Here is a 24,821-nt window from a genome sequence, read left to right as displayed (position 1 = left end):
TGCAATGGAACTGGAGTACTGTGCCTGAAGTTCATAATGCAGGTAGTTAAACCATCATTATTTTATAGTGACAACCAAAAAAAACAAATTAATCAGTTATTATTTTTCAGAAAGACTATACCTGCCAAACTGACATCACGCCAGGACGTTCATATGTCAAACATAATTCTGTATTGTTCTTCCTAAATAACAATTAGAAACCCAAAATAACCAAAGTGAATGTAATCAATTGAACAAAGACATGAATCTTGGTTTAGACTTTCAACTGTGGAACTGTCCTTAATCTCAATATACACAAATACTAATTAATTTGACTTTTGGAATTACGTTATCGTTTATTGTAACCTTCACTAGTCAGATTCTCCTTCAGCTGACCAAAGTGTCAAATTGCTTCATTGGGCCTTCCATCGACTTATTCTGCTCTTGCCTTGAATTTTAATTTTTTCCAGCTCTGTGAAAATGTTCCATTATTTGACAAGGGGAATTATGCTCTTCTTACACTGGCAGGATGATTTGGTCAGCATGAGCGATAAAGCACTGCAGCGCTCCATAACACAGGAGCAACGTCATCTTCATCTTCCGCTCCCTTCATCTCGTTAACACATTGTCAGTAAAGGATAATGGCCGGTGTCTCTCTCCCCCACTAATGAACATCCATATCAGTATGCAGGTGCTCGGGATTGATGACATGGCCTAATCGCGCCATCTAATTGATACCCTACCAAGCAGCACATATATTTTCTTGATTGGGTCACAGGTTGATTCCTGGGATATTGCACCCTGGCCAAGCAGCCTAATGAGTAGCTCACCTCATTGAGTGATAAGAAGCCATGCCTGGGCTAATGGCACGGGAAGAGCCTCTTAATCTCCTACCTAATGGCACTCTCAAGTTGGATAGAAAATCAATTAGGCTGAGCATGTTAACATGTGAGAGTGCATTTGGGACTGTACAGCGACATGAAGAGGGTTTCTCTGAGTTGAGATGATCCTCGCAAAGTTTGTCAACGGCAGCTAATCACTGATGTGTAATCACAGATAGACTATTCATCAACCACTTATATTATTTATGACAATATCGCACCTACGAGTGAGATACTGAAGTCGGCTTTGTAACAGTTTTATCATTTATATATGATCATAATTATTGGCTCTACATATTTTTTATTCCGGAAGTAAAGATGTTGATTCATAAGTCAGAAAGACGCAGACTCACTGCTTGACACATTCATTATGAAAAAAACAACTCTTAGATTAATATGCTAGACCAAACAGGAAGTCAGCCATTTTAAAGCTTTTATCATTACATTCGGCAGATGCTTTTATCTAAAGCAACTTTGAGCATTCAACATTTATAAGGGGCCATTTAGGGGTTCAGTATCTTGCCCAAGGACACTTCAGCATGCAGATGAGGAAGACTGAGGAATGAACCGCCAACCTTCTGGCTGGAGAACTACCAGACTACTCCTCAGCCACAGCCGTCCCCAACAGATCAACTTTAAATTCAGTCACACGTTCTGACCATGGAGTGGTGTCAAAGTTTGATGATTTCCCAAAACAGAGGGTTATGTTAAAGCTCCTCTGTGCATTGTCCAATCAGACTCAAACCTCTTTCAGAAGAACGTAGTCCCGGCTTGATCAGATCCATATGTCAATAAGGAATCATCATCACAGAGCCACCTGCTGGTGACAGTAAGTGACATGTTTTATACTTTGAAGCTCTGCTTTTAGCTGGTTTGTAATATACAGCTCAAATGAGCTCAGACAAGTTATAGGGCAATGGTAAGAATTGTGACATTTCCTCAAAAAGTGTAAACATTGATGTGCGGCAAAGGTAGATCTTTCAAGGGAAGAATATTATCATAATTCCACTGTGCATTTTCCAATCAGCAGCAACATGTTGTCACATGATCAGAGTCTCAGCCTGAACACATCCATGTGTCTCAATTAACTCAAGGTCTATTAACCTACTAATTCACTGTGAAAAGGACGTTTTGATTGACCCCACTGTGCATTGTCCTATCAGCACCGAAATTGTCACCTATTATCAGGGTCCCAGCCTAAACAGCTCCATGTGTCAATATTAACTCAAGGTCATACTGCTAACCACTGTTCCGCATAAAATGTAATTGTTGTAACTCCCCTGTAAATTATCCAATTGGCGTCAAATTTGTCAGGCTTCATCAGGGCCATTCACTGTATGAATGTGTGTGGGTGAATGTGTACTGTAAAGCCGTGTAAAATACCGACTTTACTATTTAGCTCAGTGCCAGCTGACATTGTTGTCAGCAGCCTGCCAGGAGAGACCCTTTTAAGGTTCTGTAGCCAAGATGACAACTTTGCTTTCTCTAGCTTTGCAGCCGTCTGATGTTTTTAAATCCCAGACGAAGAACTAAAGCATTCAAACATGAGGTTTTAGGTAAAACATGAGCCATTAAAAGAGCATGGCCAGGGGCCACTGCTCTGCTGTGAGGGTTGGAAATGCAGATAGATGGTAAATGGAGAGATTTTCCTTCAGGCTCTGCTCCCTTTTCTCCACAACAGTAAGAAACAACTACTGCATTACAGATTCTTTAAAAGTATTTTTAGATCGAGTTCATAAAAGTAGAGATAATAAAAATATAAGAAAATAGAACGTGTCAACCAAGAAACCATGAGTGCCTGACCAATATAGCATCATATTATCGGGCTTTTGAATGAACAAGCTGTAACCATTCAACTAGCTGGTTGCCCACTAGTTTAAACCTTTTATGTTTATTTTTGTCTCCTAAATGTTAAAATCCGATCGAAAGAGGAATCAAAAGTATTAAATTCTGATCTCACGCCGTCGACCAGTACTAAATTTTGGTGAACCGATCCTTTAAGTGTGTGTGTATATCTTTGTTTTTATGTTGGCGTCAGTGTTTATAAAGGCAGCATCACTTACGTCTCCGTTTTGTTGGACTGCCGTCGGCAGGGCACAGTGTTGCTCACACATGTACCAGTTGAAGGGTCCACTGCCTCTACAATGACGAAGGGCCGTTCCTCCAGCGTGGCCACCGTCAGGTGCCTGTAATCAGACACCGGCTCCAGGTAGGAGCCAAACCGCGGCCACACGGGGTATCGCATCTGCAGGATGCCCATCTCGTAGGTCCCCACCTGAAGGAGTCATAATAGAGGGAGGGGATCGACGTGAGCCAGTTGAAAAATCTTTGCCAGACTCCAGATGGTTGTTCTGATGAGGTACAGAAATAACACGCAGGAAAACACTGATTCTTCTGACAGGGCTACATAAATATACAGCAGAAGAAACTTAAAACCTGCCACAGATATAAATTAATAAAAGAAAAATAAACCTTCTCTTCTCATATATCTGATGAAACCAATGAGCATAACCATATCTATTGCCGCCTCCAGTCTTATCATCAACCCTCTCACTGATATCGCACATCTTCGACTTGCCTGTTTGGACATGGAGCCGCGAGTTTTAGTTCATAGACTTAAAGGAGAGTGCAATTATACATCTAATGCAGTTCCACCCTATGTTATATTACCAGTCGACTAATTTGAATTGGATGTTGTGGGGAAATGAGCGTTCAAGCAAGCTGAATACATAATCAAGATCTGGATTTAACATTTCAAGCTGACTGATTTGAAGGAGCCATGACCTGTTTAGTGCCACGTTCAGCAAATGAGCCCGTCTAACTCTAAACTGTGTAAATCAGGCTGTGAAATGGTGGAATGAAGGTCTCACAGGACCAATCGGATCCCATTTAAAACAAAACAATGAAACACTCCACTGATTATTTACTTAATGCTGAATCAGATGGGGCTATTAAATGCTACTTTGGCTTCTACAATTCAGTTCCACGAGAGCCTCATCAATATGGATTTTGAGGACTGATGCTATTAATAATATACGGGCCAAATCTATAGTCTCATGGAAATGTAACATCTGGATTATTTCAAATCTAAATCGACACTGTTAAACATGTTGATTGAAAAACCATAAGCATTGAAATCTCCATTATTTTGGTTTCAGCGTTTTCACAAGTTTTTGAAATCTGGCTGTAGGGATTTGCTCCCATCCAGCCGTAAAACACATTAGTGAGGCAACTGGTGTTCTGTCTAGTTCACACCTGAAGTTCAGCCCAAAGGTGTTGGCCTGGGGTTGAGATTGGGGCGTCTGAAGGTCACACCAAAGTGGGAAAAGCTGTGTCACTATTAACTTGGGAAGGAAAGAGTAACTTCCAAACTGTTGCCACATGACTTGAAAAAATATAATTGTGTATAATACAATAATAAAATTTGCCTTAGTGAGGCAAAACCATAAAAGAAGTCTCCTGAAATATATTAAATTGGGACGGGGATTTTTGCAACCTCTCTTTCCTGTGGCTGTGTGCCTCCTCAAATCTGTACTGTTTCAGTCTACATACATATTTAGTTTTTCCAGAATCATAAGGGCAATGTGACCTTTGACCTCTGACCTCTGAAATCTAATGAGTTCATCTTTGAATCCATGTTACAACTGAAGATAAAAGTGTAAAGGCAGACTTGACATATCAGGCAAAAACATGTTGCCAAAGTGACTTTGAACTTTGACCACCCAAATCTAATAAATTAATCTGCAAGTCTAAAGCCATTTTCAGACATGAAAACAAAGTTGTATCCAGACATTTTTCAGAGTTAGTTTCAGGAGTGCAGGAGAAAATTCTTGGTCAGACACATTCACAACAACAGAAAAATCTGTTCCACCATCTCTGTCGCATTGAAATTTGCCTGGCAATGAAAAGTTCCAGAACATGTTGATAGTAACTGACTTGGACATTCACGTTCTTATATTTGGCCTCTCATTCTACCATCAGGAGATTAGTGACCTCGACCTTTAACCTTCAACCACCTAAATAAAATCAGTTCATCCGTGAGTCAAAGTGAATGTTTGCACCAAATATGAAGAAATTCCGTTAAGGCATTCTTTAGATATAGTGATCACAAGAATGGGTTAGTCGGCCAACCAGAAAACAATAATGCCTCCAGCCACTGGCTGTCACCGGTGTGGAGGCATAATGATAAAACCTGTAGCAAATAGGATTTCTTAGTATTTGAATGCCAAAATGATTTGTTAATCAATAAACTATAAATTCAGTCATGCTGTAAGTTATTCCATGTAACCTGTGATACAATGAATCGGTCTTAATATCATCCGTAGAAATAAAGCTTTTTCCCCAAATCAATAACCATCAGTAAAGATATAAAATTATCTACAGGCTCTACAGGAAGTGGTTGTCTTAGCCACATTGGGATGGATATGTCATGGTAACAGGGCGAGAGAAAGAAATAAGGGAAGTTTTAACCTCTAGATCATATTTCCTTTAGATGGATGAATTCCACGCTACTCTTTACAGTGGACCAACATTTAAATGCAATTGAATTTCAAAGTCTGTTTATTCGACACTCGTCTGTGATGCTGTAAATTGTATTACCATTCTGGAAAGCTTAAAAAAACACAGTGTGGACAAAATGTTTCATTTTCCACAATTTCTGCTGTGTATGCAGGAAGAGGGACAATCCTGTCTGATCACATCCGTCAGTACAGCTTGTCACCATGAAATGAAGCAACTGAAAGTGCAGGTGTGTCTATGTGTGTAGGTGGGGGGTGATGATAGGGGGGCAGCAGCAAATATCCTGATTCTCACTGTTCCTGTCAGTTATTCCTCTCTCCTGTCAGTCATATTGATCCATACTGCTATTTACCCCATGGGCATTTTGCCAAGTCAATCACAATCTCAAATTTCAGGAAAATAAAAGGAGATAAAAAAAAAATCATATCCCTGTGGCTGCTCAGAAAGTGAAGATCATTGTCCTTCATTCATCTTTTTAAAATTATAAATAACCCCTTTTAGTTTTTCTGTATACATAGACTGAAATAAAGATGGAAGACACATCTCCACTTCCTTCTATTATCCAGAAATGAAGCCAAAATAGAGTGCTTACGAACGCTGCCATCTTGTGACAATGATGTAATTTGGAGCCAATCTATGTAGCAGAGTTCAGGGGATGGAGCTGCGGTAGCCAAGTCTAGCTGATACTCGACCAATCAGTTGCAAAAATTCCTCCTTCCACACCTCGGTAAACCGGTAAACTTGCTTCTCAGATGCTTTAGTGTCATGATTATCCTCTCAGGATGGCGTTGCTTGCTAGCTTCCTGAATTTCCGTAGCAAAACAACGTAAAAGACTTACTTTACTGAAAGATCAGAAAAAAGGACACGTAATAGGTCAAGATGATAGTAAGAACCCCTCTGCTGGATCACAAGTTCACTACTGAAGACGGTCAGATGTGCTTTCTGTCTCTATACCTTGGATTCGGATGGGTCGTAAAAGTTCAAATAAATATTCAAATTATGAATAAGAGGTTACTGCTCATGTCTATGCTGTCAATCTTGCCATCTCTTCCTTTTTTATATCGTCAAATAACTAATTACAACCAATCTGGTCTGTAACACACCCTTGAACAAACTTCAATATCATAAGAACTAACTAAAATTTCGAAGAACACATTTGAGAAAAAATTCTGTGCTAGATTTTATTTTGTCCATGTCCCATCTGCCAACATGGAGGAGGCAGGATTTATGACCTGTACTGCAGTCAGGAAGTGGTCATGTCAATCATATTCATATAAAACCTATGGTTTTATTAAGCATTTTTAAAACATGGTGTTATGATTACTGAATTAGCCTTATTGTAGAGCTAATTCAAACATTGCTCTCAGATGTAAGTTACTCCTTTTTTAATCAGCACTATTTTAAGGTAAAAATAAATGCTACTTAGAGAATACCTTATTTAGTTGATTTTTTTCCCAGGTCAAAGGGTATTTTTTCAGCCGAGGTGACTTTAATCTCAGGGTTCGTGCTTGTTACAAATATGCTGTGGCTTTTTCATTTCACCCTGCCTGATAACAGCCGTGACAGGAACATTTCCTTTCCTCCTCCGGGGCTGCTCGTCTCTGTTGCCACTCTCTTCTGTCATGGTGTCCCTCCATTGTCCCAGGCTACCTTGACTTTTAAAACCGGGAGGAGGTCAGACAAACGGCAGAACACTGACTTTCGGGAAGGAGCAAATTACAGTTCAGCAGCTTTATGTGATATGAGGAATGTAATGTGAGGTATCAGTATATACAGGCTGTTAATACATTGGTGATGTATGACAGGACGGACTAGCCGACCTGTGATGTGTCCAATAAGAAGAGGCATTCAAAAAAGTGGAATTGATTTCCAGCTCTCAAAGAGAAGCCAGAGGCAACAGAAGCTCAAACACATCTCACACTTCACAGATGATTTTTTTTGTGGAGTGAGCTCGTTATTGTGCTCTGAGGAAGTGAAAAAAATAATAATACCTCTTTCAATAAGTTTATATAGGTCAATATGGCAGAAAATGATTTAAGGGGTGAATTGGAGGAAAATAATTACCTTAAACTTTAAACTTAAATTAAGCTTTCTCTGTTTATTTGAGTGTTTAATAATAAGCATTACACATAAAAGGCTAATCTATACCTACCTCTTGTGGATGTGTTGCTCAACAACCCTGCTAACATAAAGGATGCATGGAAGTATGTGGGCAGCGCCAGTTACATAATTACAACGGAAGGATCTCTTTTCGAACATAAAGGAAGCAAAACTGAATAAGTCTAAATAAGTAAATCTGAAGGACACAGAGGACAGTGACACATCCAATGCATGATAATGCGATTTAAGTCTTTTTAGAGTCATGCCAAATTCTCTTTGATAGCACAGAGAACGAGGATATGTTTAGAACCATCTGAATATCTGTTTTTAAAGTTGGACAACAAGACAGTTAAAAAATTATAGTGATAGTATTTTTAAAGTAATAAAATATATCAGAGTACACATTGAATAACTGTGTCTGTGATGTAAGGTTCATTCAATGTCGCTGCAGTTTAGGGCAGTTATTATCACACGGATGTATGTACAAGTTTTAGAATTCCTGAAAAGTTTGATATGAATTTGTCATTTGGTATAAGAATGTGTTGAGACATCATGATTGAAAGCAAAAACCGAACTCATGAATAGTTGAGTGGTTGTATTGGTGGGATTTGATAACACAGCTCCACCCTCAGATCACTACTACACACACTCTGGCTCCAAAGGATTTAAAAAGTGAAAGATGGACACATCTTTATTTACAGTCTATGATATTCAAAACCTTTGTCTTGGTCTTTGCTGAAGGAAATTCTGAATGATCCCAGCTCTCTGCAAAGTGAAGCTAAAATGGTGACAGCTGTTGAGACAGCTGAGTGAGTGGCACAAGCATGCTCTGACTGTCTGGTATAATCAAGAAACGGACTCATTAAACAAAATGTAACCTCATTCCCAAAACTAGATTTTAATATCAATTACAACTGTGGGGACACTATGTTCAATATGCTTAACAGCTGTCCTTCTAAATGATCAGTTCTTCTTTTTATTCATCTAAACTATTTATATCAATCAAATTACAATTTAATGTCCCGTTGTATTTCTTTCCTGCACAGCTGTAATCAAAAGCTAACGTCTGATTCAAATAAATGAATGTTTCACTGGCCAGCCTATGTTACGAATCACAGTTACATAACATTGAGGGAATATAAATAAAGCAAAGTGATTTCTGTTTCAATGAATAAGTGTTGATTGGACCAGGCTCTGTTATTGATTCATAAACAAAATGGCTACTGCCTGCTTTCACATTTAAATTTTGTTTGTTTGCCTCTTTTACCATCACAGCTCCCCATTAACTCATGGCCTTGATAACAAATTGGAAAATAATAGGAAGCACCCAAAACATCAGTAAAACATAATAAGCTTGGAAATAGCTGCCGGCTGTTTACTTTGAGTGTGATGTTTAACTAAACACCTTCCTCTCAGCCAGTAAAGGAAGTGAACTCCCTCCAGTCTGGTGTCCACATCACATCGGCCCCCTGTGGTTACACTAATGTTTCAATCTCCAAACAAGTCAATGAGGCGGCACGCTGCAGCGAAGTACCCTGACTAGAGTGAGTGTGGGTTTTTCTCTTAACCTATTTTAAGGAGACAGAGGGCAGGAGTACGTGAGAGAGGTGTGCCTGTTATTAGGAGACAACGCTTCATTAAGCGGTTCATTGTAGCAGTGGAGTTCTTAGTCGTAGGATAGCCCCCTGAAAGACGACGATTCAAATCATCAGTCAGTGATAATTTTTTTTCGTTTGCCAGTGTTCGGGACATTTGTTCCCCAGGCGTGGCACTTCTCGCTTTCATGCTGCTCTCAAAGCATTCCACTGGTACAGGCAGCTACTGAGCCGGACCCATGAGACTGAAGCTGCGGTCGGAAACACACTGAACTCCGGACATTCTATTTTAATTATCTGGAGTCATTGCAGTCATGAATATACAGCGTGCAGCATTATTATCCCGCCTGGTTAGTATGCATTAGCTCTGAGGGCAAACTCGGCCTGGTTACCATATCACATGAGGGCCACTGTCACCTTGAACCCTCTCCAACCAAACCTCGTTCAAAAATCAGGCAGTTGTAATTAAATTGTCAAATATACTTATCGAAAAGCCAAATCTGATTTGACAATTATACTTTAATTTTCGATATATTAATTTGCACAATCAGGATCAATACTGAGCAGTGAGGAAAAGCCAATGAACCCTCTACCTAGATCATGTTTAAATGCTCACAAAATACTGAAATATAAAAGGAAAATGCAGAAAATGATTTATTCTTAGTTGGTGCATCCCTACTGACTAGTCTTTACAAAGAGGACAAGTGATGCATGAGATCACTTAGAGAAAGACGTCAGTGAGAGACACGGTGACACTCACCTTATCCCACTGCCGCTCTCTGTCCAGAGTGATGATGATCATGGCTGGATTCACCAGGTAACCGTTACTGTTGAAGGTGAAGTCATTGTGCTCCCAGGTTACATTCAACATGTGCCTGCAGAGAAACAAAGAGAAAGTCAAACATCATATTTCTGTATTCATCAAAGTTGTAGCAATTTTCCAAATCCACAGGCCAATATTCATCCTGATCTGATTAAAGCGACTTTCCTAGCAGGTCATGATTGGTCCAAAATAGGAATGTTTCACAAATCATTTGAAGACTAATGTAACGTGTAATATCTATCTATCTTCGTTTGGATGCAACAACCTTTTTGAATTGATTTCATTTAATAGATCATTGGTCTTATAACTGTTAAAGAAATGCAAATTGTTGACATTGTCGAGTTTTGTTTTTTTTCAATCAAAACAGAAAGACAATTTCTCAATTATCAAAACAGCTGCAGGTTATTTCCATCATCCAATTAAGTTAATAATCAACTCAAGTCATGGAACAGTAGCTGCTGTTCCATGTAGGAAAGTGTCATCTGCCTCCTCTGATTCCATCACAGACCCACAGGTCTGCTCTCTCACCTCAGCCACCACTCCAGCAGAGGTGTGGAAAACCTGCTGTGAGAAGAATAGCCCTCAAACTGATCTGTGTGAAAAACCTATTTAATCTGGTAATCTGTGATAATCCCATTAACAGGTGAGTTGAGTCATGATCATAAGCATGGGGGGGGGGGGGGGGGGGACTCCAATCAAGTGAGGACACATCTGAGACGCGACAGGGGGTGTAAATGTTTGATCTGGCTGACAACTGAATATAAAGCTAATGGAAAGTGCTTTGTTCTGTGGTGCCGACCTTCACGTTAACGTGACGAGAGCTGCTGCTGCTCGAATCATGCCTGCTGGGTTACAGAGTCTCAGAAGAGCTCTGTACAGTATCAAAGCGTGAGATAATGTTCACCACTACTACCTTTTCATGAGCAGTTTGGATTTACAAAAGGAAAATTTGTGTCCCCTACGGCATTGCAGACTCTGAAAGAAAAATTGCTTCTGACATCAGAGCGTGAGGGGGATGATTCATAATGCAGGAGGAGTGTCTGATGATGCTTGTGTCCCGTTCGCAGCCCCTTGGTGACCATCTATTACGAAACACACTTTCTCTCTCTCCCTGAATGACCTTGGCTTACAGTATATGAGCCAAAAGCTGACGCTGGCTGGAGTGGGGTTTTTTCTGACTCCTCCCTTTGCTGATTACATTTTTTTTCTAATTATAAAAAACAAGATTTGTGGCATGTCCTGTGGTGCAGATGGCGTCAGATTGCTCCTAAAAACACGGTTTAAATGAAAAGAAGCTCTGCCCCGAGTTTCCAAGAGATAAAGGGGGATACTAGGTGAGCGGTAGAGATGGCAGCCTGTCAGGGGAGAGTGACAGTCGCCATTAAATGTGCTACAACAACCAAACAGATGGGAAGTCATGAATAAATAAACAACTGTTGACCTTTTTTTGTCAGAGATGATATGATATCACGATATATCAGAGAATGAAGGGAGAGATTATTTCTCAATGTGACCCCTGACAATTCAACACAATTGTTCTTCAATCATAAACTGGAATTCTAAGGACAGAAAAGACTATCCTCTGCAGAAGCAACAGAATTAGCCGTTTGTCCAAACCCTAGGTATTTCAAGACAATTGACAGATAGTGACCCTCCTCGCGAAAGCAGAAGTCAAGGTGAGGAGGTTTGAGATCATGTCAAGGTGTAACAGACTGAGGAAACTGGAGTTCACTCAAGTTGCTTTCAGACATGCACTGAAATTGTTCAAAGGGGTTGTCAGTAAACAATTGTCTGAGTCACGTACTCTGGACGTTCTTTGGAACGGCAGGAAATATCTATATTCATGACAGAATACAAACATTTCAGGATGAAAAAGAGGAGTGTCGGTTATTTAGCTAATAGATCTTTTTAAGATGGGTTTAAACCAGATCACATGTTTGCATCTTGAAGCCTAAATTCTCAGACTTTTTAAATACTATTCCGTATGTTTCTTGTCAGTTCTCTCCCTTACTGGAATGATCTTTGATCTAGGGAATCATTTCTGATCTGCTAATGGATGAAGGAAGGAATGTTTTTTGACAGGCGTCTTCAACTTTGGTTACGAAACATGCTCTTATCTAGCCAGAGGCCCTATGTGTGATGTCATTTTATCTCTAGTTTTGGGGTGAACATCTCCCCTATACTAATCCTTGTCGGGCATTGGCAAGGCAGACTTTCACTATTTGGCTCATTTAGCTTCTGTGTAATAATAAACATATTACACAAACAAGAACGAGGTCCGCTGAGATACCTTCATCGACATCAACTTCAACAACAACATCGACATCTCGGCTGCATTGAATATACCATAGAAGCCATATGCAATATCAACTTGGAAAGATGATAGGGATTTGAGAGCCTTTGGTGATCCACAGTGTGGACAAAACCGCAGTCGAATTCATATGAACTGCCCTGCCTACTTGATGCTTTACCCTGGCTATGGACATTTTCCTTTTGTTGTCTCACCCGCACAATCTTCTGCTGCATTCTTCTTATGTGAAAGATAAACTCTGAAAAATGCCTGGGCACTATTAACAGACATTACCCTGAGCTCATGTCTAAAATCAGCTCTACAGTCATCAATCATTTATTTTGTCCCCGATTATGACCCATAACCAAGCGGTTTTAGTCATCTAATCCTCAGAAGACATGACACTTCAGAAAACTTTTGCGTGGATATTTTTGGTAGAGGGCAGTGACTTAAAAGCTTATTTTCTCATTTAGACATGGATACACATGAGAGAATAAAGTCTTGAAGATTGTTCTTTTTGCAGAGTTGTGCGAACAGTTATTCACATTGAGTTTTTTTATTATCCTCAGGAGATCACTTTAAATGTTATTTAAAGTATTAGTATTATGTCTTTGTTATGATCATATACAACTAACAAGTCACTGTAAAGTACAAACGAGACAGTATGAAGTCTCAAGGGTTCATCTCTCATGTCTACCATTAGCATCATTAACAGCCAGCCACTGCAAAGTTATATCCCTATATCCGTAACTCACTCTCACTCTTTATGAGGACTGTCTCCTAGTGGCTCTGGTGGCCATTTTACTTAATGTGACCGCAGTGTTCTGCCAAGTGAACAATTTATTCCTTTAACGTGCTTTGATGCCATGTGCTGGTCTTTCTGCTTATAAATGTATAAATCTGCCATCAACCGCAGGAAATTACTTTTAGAGACAGAGATTTACCAAATGTAAATACTTAAAAGATTACATTTGGATGACACCACATATGTAAGCATTTTTTTTTTTTTTCTGCTGTTTTTTTACGTTTGAAGAAGTGATTGACAGTAACTTCATTTGTATTGGATTTAGAAATGTTCTTCTCTTTCCAAGTTAAACAGTTTAACTAAAACAAGTTAATCTTAATTAAGTGAGAACATTTTCAATTGAAATTACAAAACTGATTTATGAGATTATTGAACAAAGAAAGATTAATTTTTATTAAACGAATAACAAATGTCCAGAATAGCATCTTAAGATTGCTTTCAATGTTAACTTAGATGTTTTTTAAAGGAAAGCTCTTTAGTTAGGATATTGATGTTGTTTAACTTTATTGGAAGCAACAAGCTAATATAAAGATCTGTTTTGGGTATTTAGTATGTGTGCACATAGATGGTGCCAAAATGCATCCTTCCAACTTATCTGTACTACTGTCTCACAGAATGCCATCAAACCCAGCACGCTACAATACCAGTGCTGCATGGATCAGTTACTGCTCTTCTGCACATTTGCACATCTGAGCTCTAATTCACCACAGGAACACAAGTCCAGTTTATTCATGAGTACATTGTTTAAACCTCTTGTAGGCAAAGCAACTACTTAACTCATATTACATGAGTTGAATCAACTTCCCTCCATCCCTCCATTATCTGCACCTCCTATTGTTTAAGGGGGTTGCGCGGGGAGATTGAGCCAATCCCAGCTGATGACATTGGGCGTGAGGCAGTCTAAACCCTAGACAGGTCTCCAGCGTAAGGCCAACATTAAACATACGAACAACCAATCACACTGAAATTCACACCAACAACAATCAACCTAACTCTAATCTAGTCTTTGGACTGTTGGATAAACCCCACACAGACAAAGGGGGAACATTGACCCCCACACATAAACATCACCGCCTAACAGGGATTCAAACTGCCGGACCCTTTTGCTGTGAGGCAACAGTGCTAACCACTGCACCACTGTGCCACCCTTGAATCACCTTAATATTGAGAAATAAGTAAAGACTACTTATATAATGTAAGAGAGCAGAGATGTTGTATTTTACAGTCAGAAATGAATCCCCCCTCTGGTTCCCCACATGTTAGCTTACCTGAACAGCGTGTCATTAGCAGCCAATGGCTTGACAGGGTTGTGGCAGTCACTGTGGCCCTCTGGAATGAAGCCCCTCTGTTTCCGAAAGCTCTGGACGCCTTTCACCACGATGGCCACCCCGTCTCGTACCCTCTTCCTAAGGCTCATTCTCCAGCGGTCTGTGATGATGCTGATAAGCCCCACCGGGAAGCTCTCCGGTGGGGCGATGTCTGGGTTTCCCACGGCCAGGCTGGGGATAATCCAGATGTAGCCTGGCCCGTCCAGTCCAGCCCCGGCTGCCATGGAAAACAGGTAATTGGCCTCTTCGTGTGAGCAGTAGACCAGCAAGACCTGGGCATCGATCTGTTGCAGCAGCCTGAGTGCTCGCATGTCGTTCATGCCGTCGGCGGACATGTCAAAGGTCAGCACGTCCTGCAGTTCCCATATGAAGTAGCTGGTGTCCGTGAAGGTCTTGACGTGATCCACGTAGGCTTCGTAGCCTGGGTAGAGGCTGGTTATGACTACGAAGCTGTCCCAGTTGTATTCCTCCATCACCTTGAACATTCCGTTGATCTGCTGCTGGATGGAGGAGCCCAGCTGCAGGAAGTTAGAGCCTTCGCCCTGGAGGGATAGGAAATCATGGCGTCAGTATGAAGACATTTACCCTCAGTTAACCTACTGCATGACAATTGCTCCTGATTTACAGGAACAAATTTGCTAGAATTTTTTGAATGTGCAATGAGATCCCTGGAGGACCCTCTGTGAGAGTCAACGTGTATGATTTACACACCCACAAATCACACACAAAGTAGTGAGATTACAAGCCACCAGGGACCGTAGTGCAGCTCTGACAGGCGCTGTACGTGGTTGTGCTTTATTTTGCTCGTTCAGGGTAGCGCAGACACATTCATCACTTAAACACACGTGTCTTACTTTTGCCGCGCAAACATGGTGTCATCCACAAGTGCAAATTCAGAGGGATCGCACAACCACTGGGGCCAACGCCTGCTCTGGATTTCATCTGTCCCTGCTACAGATGCATTGACCTTGAGACAGGAATGAATGCGGCTTCCCTGCTTACACTGTTATTGAAAGAGGTGGAGAGGTGGATGAAATAGTTTCAAGCTTCTAGTGCAACATGATACCTTCAGAACCCAAAAATTGGGACTTCACAGTCAGAGTTCCGCACATTGATAGAGTGTTGTTCTCTACGTGAAAACCAGTTCATCGTTCAGGCACATTGCTCAACTAAATTAATCATGACCTATAGAGGGCGCTTTTCCTCAGTAAAAGTCACATTGTGTTGCTTTAAAGCACAAATCAAAACAATCGTTTCTTCAGCTAAAATACAGGTGACACTTTGAGAGTTTCTGGTGGAGAGATTGACATTCATCAACGATTCCTTCTTCAACTTTGAGAATGTTAATTTCGCCAAAGTCCATGTCTCTCTCAGGTCAAGTTAGTTTAACATAAAGGTGCTTTTGGAAAATGTTACATCAACCCAATAACAAATTTATTATCCCTTGATATTGATAAATAGCCTAATATTTCCTACTGTTTAATAGGCTATTATCAAATGTCTGCAGGTTATCTGTAGACATATTTGTTATAGGTCATAAATGATTTTTTTTTAAAGGTCAAATTAAATGTACTTTTGTAAATGTTAATATGGATTCACAACCTGGCATTCTAGATGCTTATTAGTGGCTTAAAGCTGATCTGTATACAAACATTTCGGGTTCCATGTTAGATATTTCTAACCGAATCCTAGCAACAGACTGCTGTTCTTCAAAAAACATAGTCTGGAGATAATTCGACAACTTAGGAACATAAGGGACAATCTTTTGTACAAACACAAGATCGTAGTTGATATTTTAAATTACAGATAGCTAATGAAAAATGGTAAAAAACCTGTGACACTTTTACTTGTACATTATTTGACGTAGGTACGGAAATACAAGCAAATATTGACAATCCTGCTAACATTATACACGGGACACTAGTAATCTTAACCACAGACTGTATATAAAGATAGACAACATGATAGTTTCTCAAAAGGGAAGCCAAAGCATCTCGATCGCCCCCTGGTGGCTGGCTACAGTAAAGGTCATGTTAACAGATGGGACATAGACCAAACTGAAACGTCAAAGTGCATTAATTCAATGTTGGTCTCTGTCATTTGAAATCGGTCTTATCACACTGATATGTGTGCATGTTTCTGATAAGTATGGTTTTAATTAGTTATTGTTACTGACTAGCGATCGATCAGGGGCATATATTGGCAGGACCTTTATTCCCTTTATGCAAGTTGAGATGTGTCGTGCGTTTTAATTTACAGTCTATGATCTCAACCATGTTGTTAATTATTAATTAAGGTACAGTACCATGATTAATGTAACAGCCATGTATTGATGCTACTCTGAAAGGATTATTGATTCCTTAGCAGACTCAAACATTTGAACAACATCATTTAACTGAGAATCTGTTGTAATAATAATAATAATGGCTTGCATTTATACAGCACCCTTCTCGGGACCACAGGAAGCTTTACATATGTCTGTGAGGACAAAGTAGAAAAGAAAATGAATAATACAAAACAGGATAGAAATACACAGCATTATGGGGAATTACCTGAGGCCACTCAATAGCCTAATTTAGGGTATGAAGTAGTTAGAATTATTTGCCATGTTAACTGGGTTCATTCTTCATTTCGAGGACGATCATGTGCCTCAGAAGTGGACTTATACCGGTATATTTAAGACTATGGTTTGATCATGTTTTGAACCCCCTTTGGCCCCTGTCAAGCTGATAGGTAGCCCGCCCCCCCCAACCGTCTGACCCTCTCCCACTCTATGGAGAGGACTGCGCCCTCAGAGCCCAGAAAACCTCCTGAGACTAGAAACAGGCACGATTTCTATTCAGCCTTGCTTTCTCCTCATTGTCCTTGAGTTAAGTCATCTTGTGATGTATGAGCATCTTATGATATCGGACTGCACAGTTGAATCCACTGACTTTGTGCCTCTGACTGTCTGTGCTTGAAGATATTTCCTTCATTTATATTTTGTCAGACTTCTTATGTCCTCAAACAGCGAAGTGGCTCTTACATTTCTTACTTTTGACTTACATTAAAAGCCTAAAACGCACATCTTTACATTTAAATAGCTGGTTTCATATGTTACTCATCAATATTCATAGAAATGACGTCAACATCTTTACCTAGAGTTGGTTCCTGCTTGTTGTAAGGGAGCTGCAGTTGACTTAGATGGATTAGACTGCACTGGAGGCCGGCTGGCTGCATACATCCATACTGGCTGCAGGGATCTTATGCAGGTTAGTCACGGCCGAGTTTGAGAAGATCGTATAAATCTGCTCATTTTCTCCTTTCCCCCTCAGCATCCCAGAGCAAATCTGTCAGGGTTATTGCCTTATTCCTGTACAATCTGCTGCTGCCTGTTTCCGGCATCTGCAGTTTGTTCCCTGACATTTGCTAAGGTGTCAGAATGTTTATGTGCAAGTCAGCGTTAGTTTCACTTAAGAAAAATATGATGAATAATGTTTGTCAGTGACCTTTTTCCCCTGTGGCTAAAACGGAGCCAATGTCATTAGACTCTGTGACTATGTCAACATTCAGTTTCGCTGATGGCTAAGGACAAGGTTAAATTTAGGTTTGAATAAAATACTTTGCCAATAACATTGTTAGGATTATTGACTATTTTTCTATGCAGCTGTTCTGTTTCCTTTGCCGCTTGCACCATATCATCTGCCAGCATGCAGCACAGTGAGAATCTGGATAAACAGACTTGATTCAACCTCTGGTTTTTATCAAATAACTTATATGTGGATACGTTTTATTGAACTGATGACGATGACGACTAGGAAAGATCTTTCTAAAATGAGACTAAAATACCTAAACCTTCAGTCAATAAGGATGTTTTCACACCTGAAAGAGTGGATCATGGTCTGAGCCAATGCTCTGTGATACATTGTCCACATTTGATCAAGCTAACTTTGGATTCAAATTGTAACTTAGGGAGTGAACTAAATAATTATACGTACGTCCTGTCATCATCACCCACATGGACTGCGTCAACTTGTACTTGACATTGATTGTTTTTTTTTCACTAAATGCATAGTGTTGCTACTGCAATGCAATGATGGTGGTCTGTTCAGGCGTATTGCCTGTATATGATAAACTAGAGAACCTTTGACACAGGTCAGCATCCAGAATTACCACAAAGGAAAGTCTATGTGTTTCTGTATGCCATGCTTACAGGCCCAAGGCTATATCAGAATAAAGCCTTCTGCTCACTACAAACTCAAAAGCTCAATTAGCAGAGAGCAGACTGATAGCGAAGTCCAAATGATCCTGGGGCATTACCACAGGCTCAGAAGCAGCTCAAAGCCCAAAGTCAAGACTGCCCTGACCGTGTGCACAGAAGTGAGCAAGGGGTGTAGGGAAATGAATAAGAGTGGTCGGTTTTTGCAGAAGGAAACATGTCTTCGCCCCCTGTAATGATCACATTTTCATTTGGCAGATGCAGATAGAAGTGTTTACACCTCCACAAAACGTTGTGGTCTTATCTTGCCGGCATCCCACTTCTTCCCTGGTCTATCCAAAAATATTGGCTATTGTCGACCGCTCTACCCCTCAGACACAGCCGCCCCTAACTACATAGGGGCGGCTGTGGCTGAGGGGTAGAGCGGTCGTCCTCCAACCCGAAGGTCGGTAGTCGAACCCCAGTCTTTTCCATCTGCATGCTGAAGTGTCCTTGGACAAGATGCTTAACCCTGATTTGGCCCTCATAGAACAACAAAGTGCTGATAATCGATGCACTGTGCGAATGGGTGAATGTAGAACTGTACTGTAATGTGCTTTGAGTGGTCATCAAGACTAGAAAATCGATATATAAATCCAAAGCCAAAGCTATTTACATTTGCTGAAGTTGCCTCCGCTATGAAGTTCTATGTTTTCAGCACCGTCTGTTTAACATCAGGCAAAATGTTCTAAGGTAATTTTCAATTAAACTTGTATAGGGATGGGACACAAAACAAGAGATAATTCATTAAATGTTGGTTTGGATCAAATAATCTAATTTATTTATTGATTTCCCAAAGAATGCTTTGTGGACTATCAGAGGGCTGATATCAATCAGTGTGAGTAATTTGATGCAGCTCAATTGATTTCAAGGGGACTGTTGGTCTTTGGTGTATAAATGAGCTCTACAGAGTGAAGTTGTAGTTTCATCATCTTGCTCTATTCCGAAAGACACATCCTTGGTTTGAACGATTAAATGTGTGTGATGTGATTTAACACCACCGACTGTTAAGCGGAGGTCAGCCTGCTCTTTGTCTTTGAGGACTTCTCGCCACCACCTTTGCATGTGGTTTTAACCATTGAATAGGATAATGCACCAGGCTAACTGGCACAATTTATAGTTAAAGTCAAAAATATTCCAGAAAGCTTTATGTCTACCTGACACGACTCATTCGGGATTTCTTTGGGTTTAATCATTGTTGGAAACAATTGGGTAATTTAAGTACAGAAGTAAACGAAATATATAACATATGTCTAATCATTTTAGACCCTTTAATGAAGACAATACATGTAATATCTTTAAGATGACAGAAAACCATAATATATAATATAATAAATTAACAAAGTATTGTTTTCATTTAGAAAATTGATTGTATGTCAAAATAAAAATGCAGTAATACCTAAAATCCCAAATCTCATGATTCACAGAGTGGCGTCAATGACCCAGTAGGACCACAGATATTAAAGACAAAGTAGAATGAATTTCCTGTAATCTCACAGTACATATGATCATACTGCTCAATGCTATGGATAATTTCTGAGATTGTAAACATTGTGTGGGTGTCAACCACAACTTGCTCCCAGTAAGCTGCATTTCCACAGTGTTGTTGACAGAAGCTCACAGTAATAGTCCACAGTAGCAAAGAAGATTAGAGCCATTGAGCAGAAAGCTTAGCTTCTCAAGGCTGAGATTAGATTCACAAGGGTCAAATATGCAGAAGAACTCATATCTGTTTACAAATACAGATGCAGCAATGCTCCATTGGTCTTCCCATTCAACTTTCACTTTTTAACCCTTTAACATTTCGGCAAATGTCTGGTTTTTATATCTGTAGAGGTTTGGTTGTGTGAATGACTTGAGATTAGCTGTGAGAATCAGTGAAACTGGTCTCAGTTTGAGTTAGAGGCGCCTACAAAGCGGCGATTATCTCTAAACCACAGCTGTTTCTATGAGAGCTGTGTTTGTCACTGAAAACCAACTGTTTTTTTTTTGTTTTTTTTATTTAAGGACTGATACAAAAGCAAGAAACTTAAAGGAGAAATGATATGTTTTTTTTTGTGTTTTTTTCCTCTAGTGCGTTTCATAGGCTTTATGGAAATGTAAAACTTCTGCAAAGTGAGAAGGTCCAAAGTCTGTGGACAACGAAGCTCCTGAAACACCTTGATACTAGACCATCTGTACTTCCGCATACATGGCAATGTCAAGTAAAATCAAATTAACAAATAAAAATGTCTATAATGAACACCTAGTAGCTAGTCTGGCAAGCCCCCCCCCCCCCCCCCCCCCCCAACAAAACTCGGTAAAGTGATAGCAGAGGCTGACATTTCCTGCACACTCAGCTCAGGCCAGCTGGCCAATCAGAGCAGACTCGGCTTTATCAGGAGGGGGCATTAAAGAAGCAGGAGCCAAAGCCAAGTGTTTCAGACAGGGGCTGAAAAGAGGAGCTGCAACAATGGACACTATGACGAAAGTACATGTTTTCTGAACATTAGAGCATGTAACCCTTTTCTATTCGCAACCAAAATTAAAACTGGAATGGCACCAAGTATCGCACATACAAATGCCCAACAATCCCCTTAGATTCCATCAAATGGGCTTGATCTTTTTCCTCTAGGTAAATTAATTATTTTGTTGAACGAAATACCAGAAAGCGCCCCCTGATCCGGATGAGCACCAGCATTTTAAAAAAAAAATTGGAAATTTATTCTGTTGTTTAAGTGTAATCTTGCTTTAAGCAAGATTACAAGATTGCTTTAAGAAAGATTACACTTAAAACATACGGACAGGGCTGAAAACACGTCTTTGGGTGAGATAATTCTGAACCTGGGTAAGAACAGAATATGTCTCCTTTAACTTGCTGTACAACAGTCATTTGATGGCTTAAGGTTATATAAATAACTCAGGTTGGTGATATCCGTTTATAGACTTGGACTGTGTCTGAAAATGTAACGGAAACAAGGGATTAAAGTCAGCTGGCTCAAAAGAACAGAAGGCCACAATGAAACAATGCATCGTAGGAACAGAAAGAGGTCTATGTTTCCTTTGCTCACATGACTGAACTACATTCACCACCACCCTCCTTTTTTTCTGTCTCTTCATGAAGAGTGACTCCTGGCCACTGCTCTTTGCTGCAACATATGTCTTCCTCCGCCACACAGCAGGAAGTGCCCCGGCACTGCCCGCCTGTCCTGCTGACGTCACGTAGATCCTGCACGGTGACCAGGAACAGACACACAACTCCCTGGTCATCTGCCATTTCTCTCTAAGCTGGACAAAACCCAGGCTACGACACTGTGTAAACCACAAAGATGAAGATTCAACCAATATGCAATATCTATGTTCTTTCTGCATGATCAGCATTAAGCATTATAATTACAGAAAGAGAAACGACATACCTTTAGATGTAAAAATTCTATGATATTATATATTGACACATATCCGGCAATTAACATGAGATATTTTCATGTCATGTTCACACTAAAAGAAAGAACAAATTTTTTACAGTTAGGTTTAGATATAAAGAAAGGGATAAGGCTTTTGATATAATTTAGAAAAACGACTGCAGTGATTTGTTGGGTTCTCTGTGTTGACATTGGATTAAATTTATATTTTCCTAATTTCACCCTAAACTCATTTTTTTGTGCAAACCAGACCACACAGGGGACCTCACTACCTCGGGTCTAGACAGGTCACACTCTACCTGTGCCAGCGGTTTTAAGAAGCACCCGGCGGAGGAGGCAGAGACAAGTGAGTTCAGGACATTGTGAAGACAGGCGGAGACAGGCGGAGACAGGCAGAGGGGGGAAAAAAATGAAATGCTCTACTTTTGAGAAAACCCTTGGGCTCATGCTCCTGAAAAGACAATCAGGTTTTGCTTGGATCTGACTTTTATTCACCTGCAGCACGGTGGCGTGGAGTTTCTGTAAGGGGGCACTGGCTTCAAAGGATGCTGGGAATTTTAGGTCGGGAAATTGAGCTAAATGCACAAGAGCAAAATTAGAATTCATTCTACATCTTCCAGGAATTATTTTACTAACACACCCCCTTGAGTATGTTATTACTTTCGAAGGAATTCACTGGGTGTTGTTTATTCAGAGATTCATTTCAGCTTTTTCCAACTGTACGATCACTGTCAAAAGCTGCAACATGAAGGGTATCTAATAATTCCAGTCTGTCTGTCTGTATGTGTGCGGCTTGCATATCTTATCAGCTTCACACTCGGGATGTGTATTGTTAAGAGCCCAAGGAAATGCAGCATTGAGTTTTGTGACAGAATACCTTCTATATCAATAAACTTTGAACAAACAGGCAAACACTGACTTGCCGAATTCTTCTTTAGGAAGCTGCAGGCAGCGATACCACAAGCCCAAAAACTTGAACTATTCCAATCAGACATATTGGATTTCTACACCTAGATGATAGAGGTGACGGATCAGAAAACATGAAACTAAATGCAGTCATATTTAAACCTTTAATGTGAGGTTTAAATATTTTTTTTGGCCAGTTTCTGACACTGCTATTGATCTATTCCCTGGTTGCACACTTGCAGGCCTGCAGGAAGTGATTGATCTGGGTGTCGATCTGAAGATGACATGGCTGCATAAATAAGCAGCAATTTTAGTGGGATGAACAAAAAAAAATGTCCATTCTTCATTTTAACATTTTTTCCTTCTTTTTCTGAATGTTTTACCATTGTTTCCCTTATTTCTTGTTTGGATAGAGAAAGAAAAAATGATGGTACGTGTGTGCTGATGTTGTCAATCAACAAGCAGAAATGTCCTGAGGAAAAGAAGCAGTTTATCACCAAATTTTGTCGTGTCACTTTCAGAAAGATCAAACTCTCGGTTTTCAGAGATACATATGAAAAAATGAATGCGCACCGGCGCCTTGTCGACTATCTTTGACAGCGTCCCATGAATCAATTGAGGGGGTTGATTATTTTGAAGAAGAGGAAGAAGACCCAAAGAGGCTTGGACTAAAATCATCTCTGTGCCTGTGGTAAATAACTTGAATGCACTGATGTTATATATGAATATAAATGTTGGGGCAGTGGTGGCTGAGGAGTTATAGTGGTTGTCTTCCATCTACATGGTGGGCAGGTGTCTCTTCATGCTTTGACACAATGACTATAAGTCTAGTCGTGTCTAATGTCTGCATTCTGGGTCCAGTAAAGTCCTCAATCTCACATTTTTACACTGGTCAGTATAATCGTGATATGAAATGTTTATAGTGTTGTATCTCTCTAGTGGGTAACAAATAATTACAGTTGGACTCTGGGACAGTCCACATGAATAATTCATGAACTGTAAGTCACTTTAAATGTATTCAATAAATGGTATACATAATTGCTCTCAACTTCTTTCACTGGCTAATTGCTGCTGAAAGTCATTCAAATCACCAGCTGTCAGCTTTTGTCATTGCGCTTATTTCCAATCATATATGTTTATTCTTTGATTTATTATGACTGAGTTGCTGTTATTGTCATCAAGTTATATAGTTTGAGTGTAACTGAGCAGGGTGCTGGTTGACATTTCTTTTATATAAATTGAGAAGGCTGATTGCAAGATTATCCAACCTGTTTACTGGAATGGACACTTCTGGCAGGGGAGCTGACTACAAACCCAAACGGATTAAGGACATTTCGTGAGTCTTACTAGTCGTCACTATTTCCTAAAAAATATATAGAATGCATCAAAGCTCAAAATGAGAATTAAATAGAATTCTCTAAATCAGATCCAAAGCTTGAAGATTATATAAATGTCAGATGATTTCAAACAGGTTTTATTGTTCCCATGAACCTCTCAGAGAAGAGATGTTTATTCTATAGCTTAAAAAAAAGGAGCAACAGGTCATGCTGAAGTTGATATTTTCTTACTTTTTACTAATTACTTATACCATGCAGGTCTCCCATGTATGCAAAAATAGTCCTCTTTGAATTCTCTAATGGCTGTTCTATAATGGATGAGATATCATAGCTGAATGCTTGAGGCCTAGTTTCTAAACTAGATCTAATGTCTTCATTTATCTTATATTAGCTCTAATGGAGAGACAGTCAAATTACTTTTTAATTAAATTACAAATAGGAGAAATTTTGTAACTATAAATATTATGTGGTGTGGAGTTACTTGTGGCCTTAATCAGGGGTCAGTTGGTGGACCATAATTGTTTTGCACAATGTTATTAAATACAGTCTGAATAAGATAAACTTTCAGGGTTGAATACATTTGACAATAGTTTAAACCATATTTTACACAGCACCTCATG

The 24,821-nt window shown here is 39.8% G+C and overlaps 1 protein-coding gene across 1 annotated transcript in view; it reads right to left on the bottom strand.

Moving 5' to 3' along the window:
- The window catches only part of grin2ca (glutamate receptor, ionotropic, N-methyl D-aspartate 2Ca), a 66,509-nt gene that overhangs the window by 21,085 nt on the left and 20,603 nt on the right, over positions 1-24,821 (bottom strand). The window contains exons 3-5 of the mRNA XM_062407149.1: positions 14,261-14,862; positions 9,835-9,949; positions 2,924-3,135 (exon numbers count right to left, since the gene is read on the bottom strand). Of these exons, the coding sequence (XP_062263133.1) occupies positions 2,924-3,135; positions 9,835-9,949; positions 14,261-14,862 (929 nt within the window). The remainder of the gene's footprint in view (positions 1-2,923; positions 3,136-9,834; positions 9,950-14,260; positions 14,863-24,821) is intronic.

Source organism: Platichthys flesus, chromosome 16, assembly GCF_949316205.1.
Source record: "Platichthys flesus chromosome 16, fPlaFle2.1, whole genome shotgun sequence".
NCBI lineage: Eukaryota > Metazoa > Chordata > Actinopteri > Pleuronectiformes > Pleuronectidae > Platichthys > Platichthys flesus.
The sequence above is the reverse complement of the archived record's forward strand: the minus strand, read 5'-3'. Positions and strand labels throughout refer to the sequence as shown.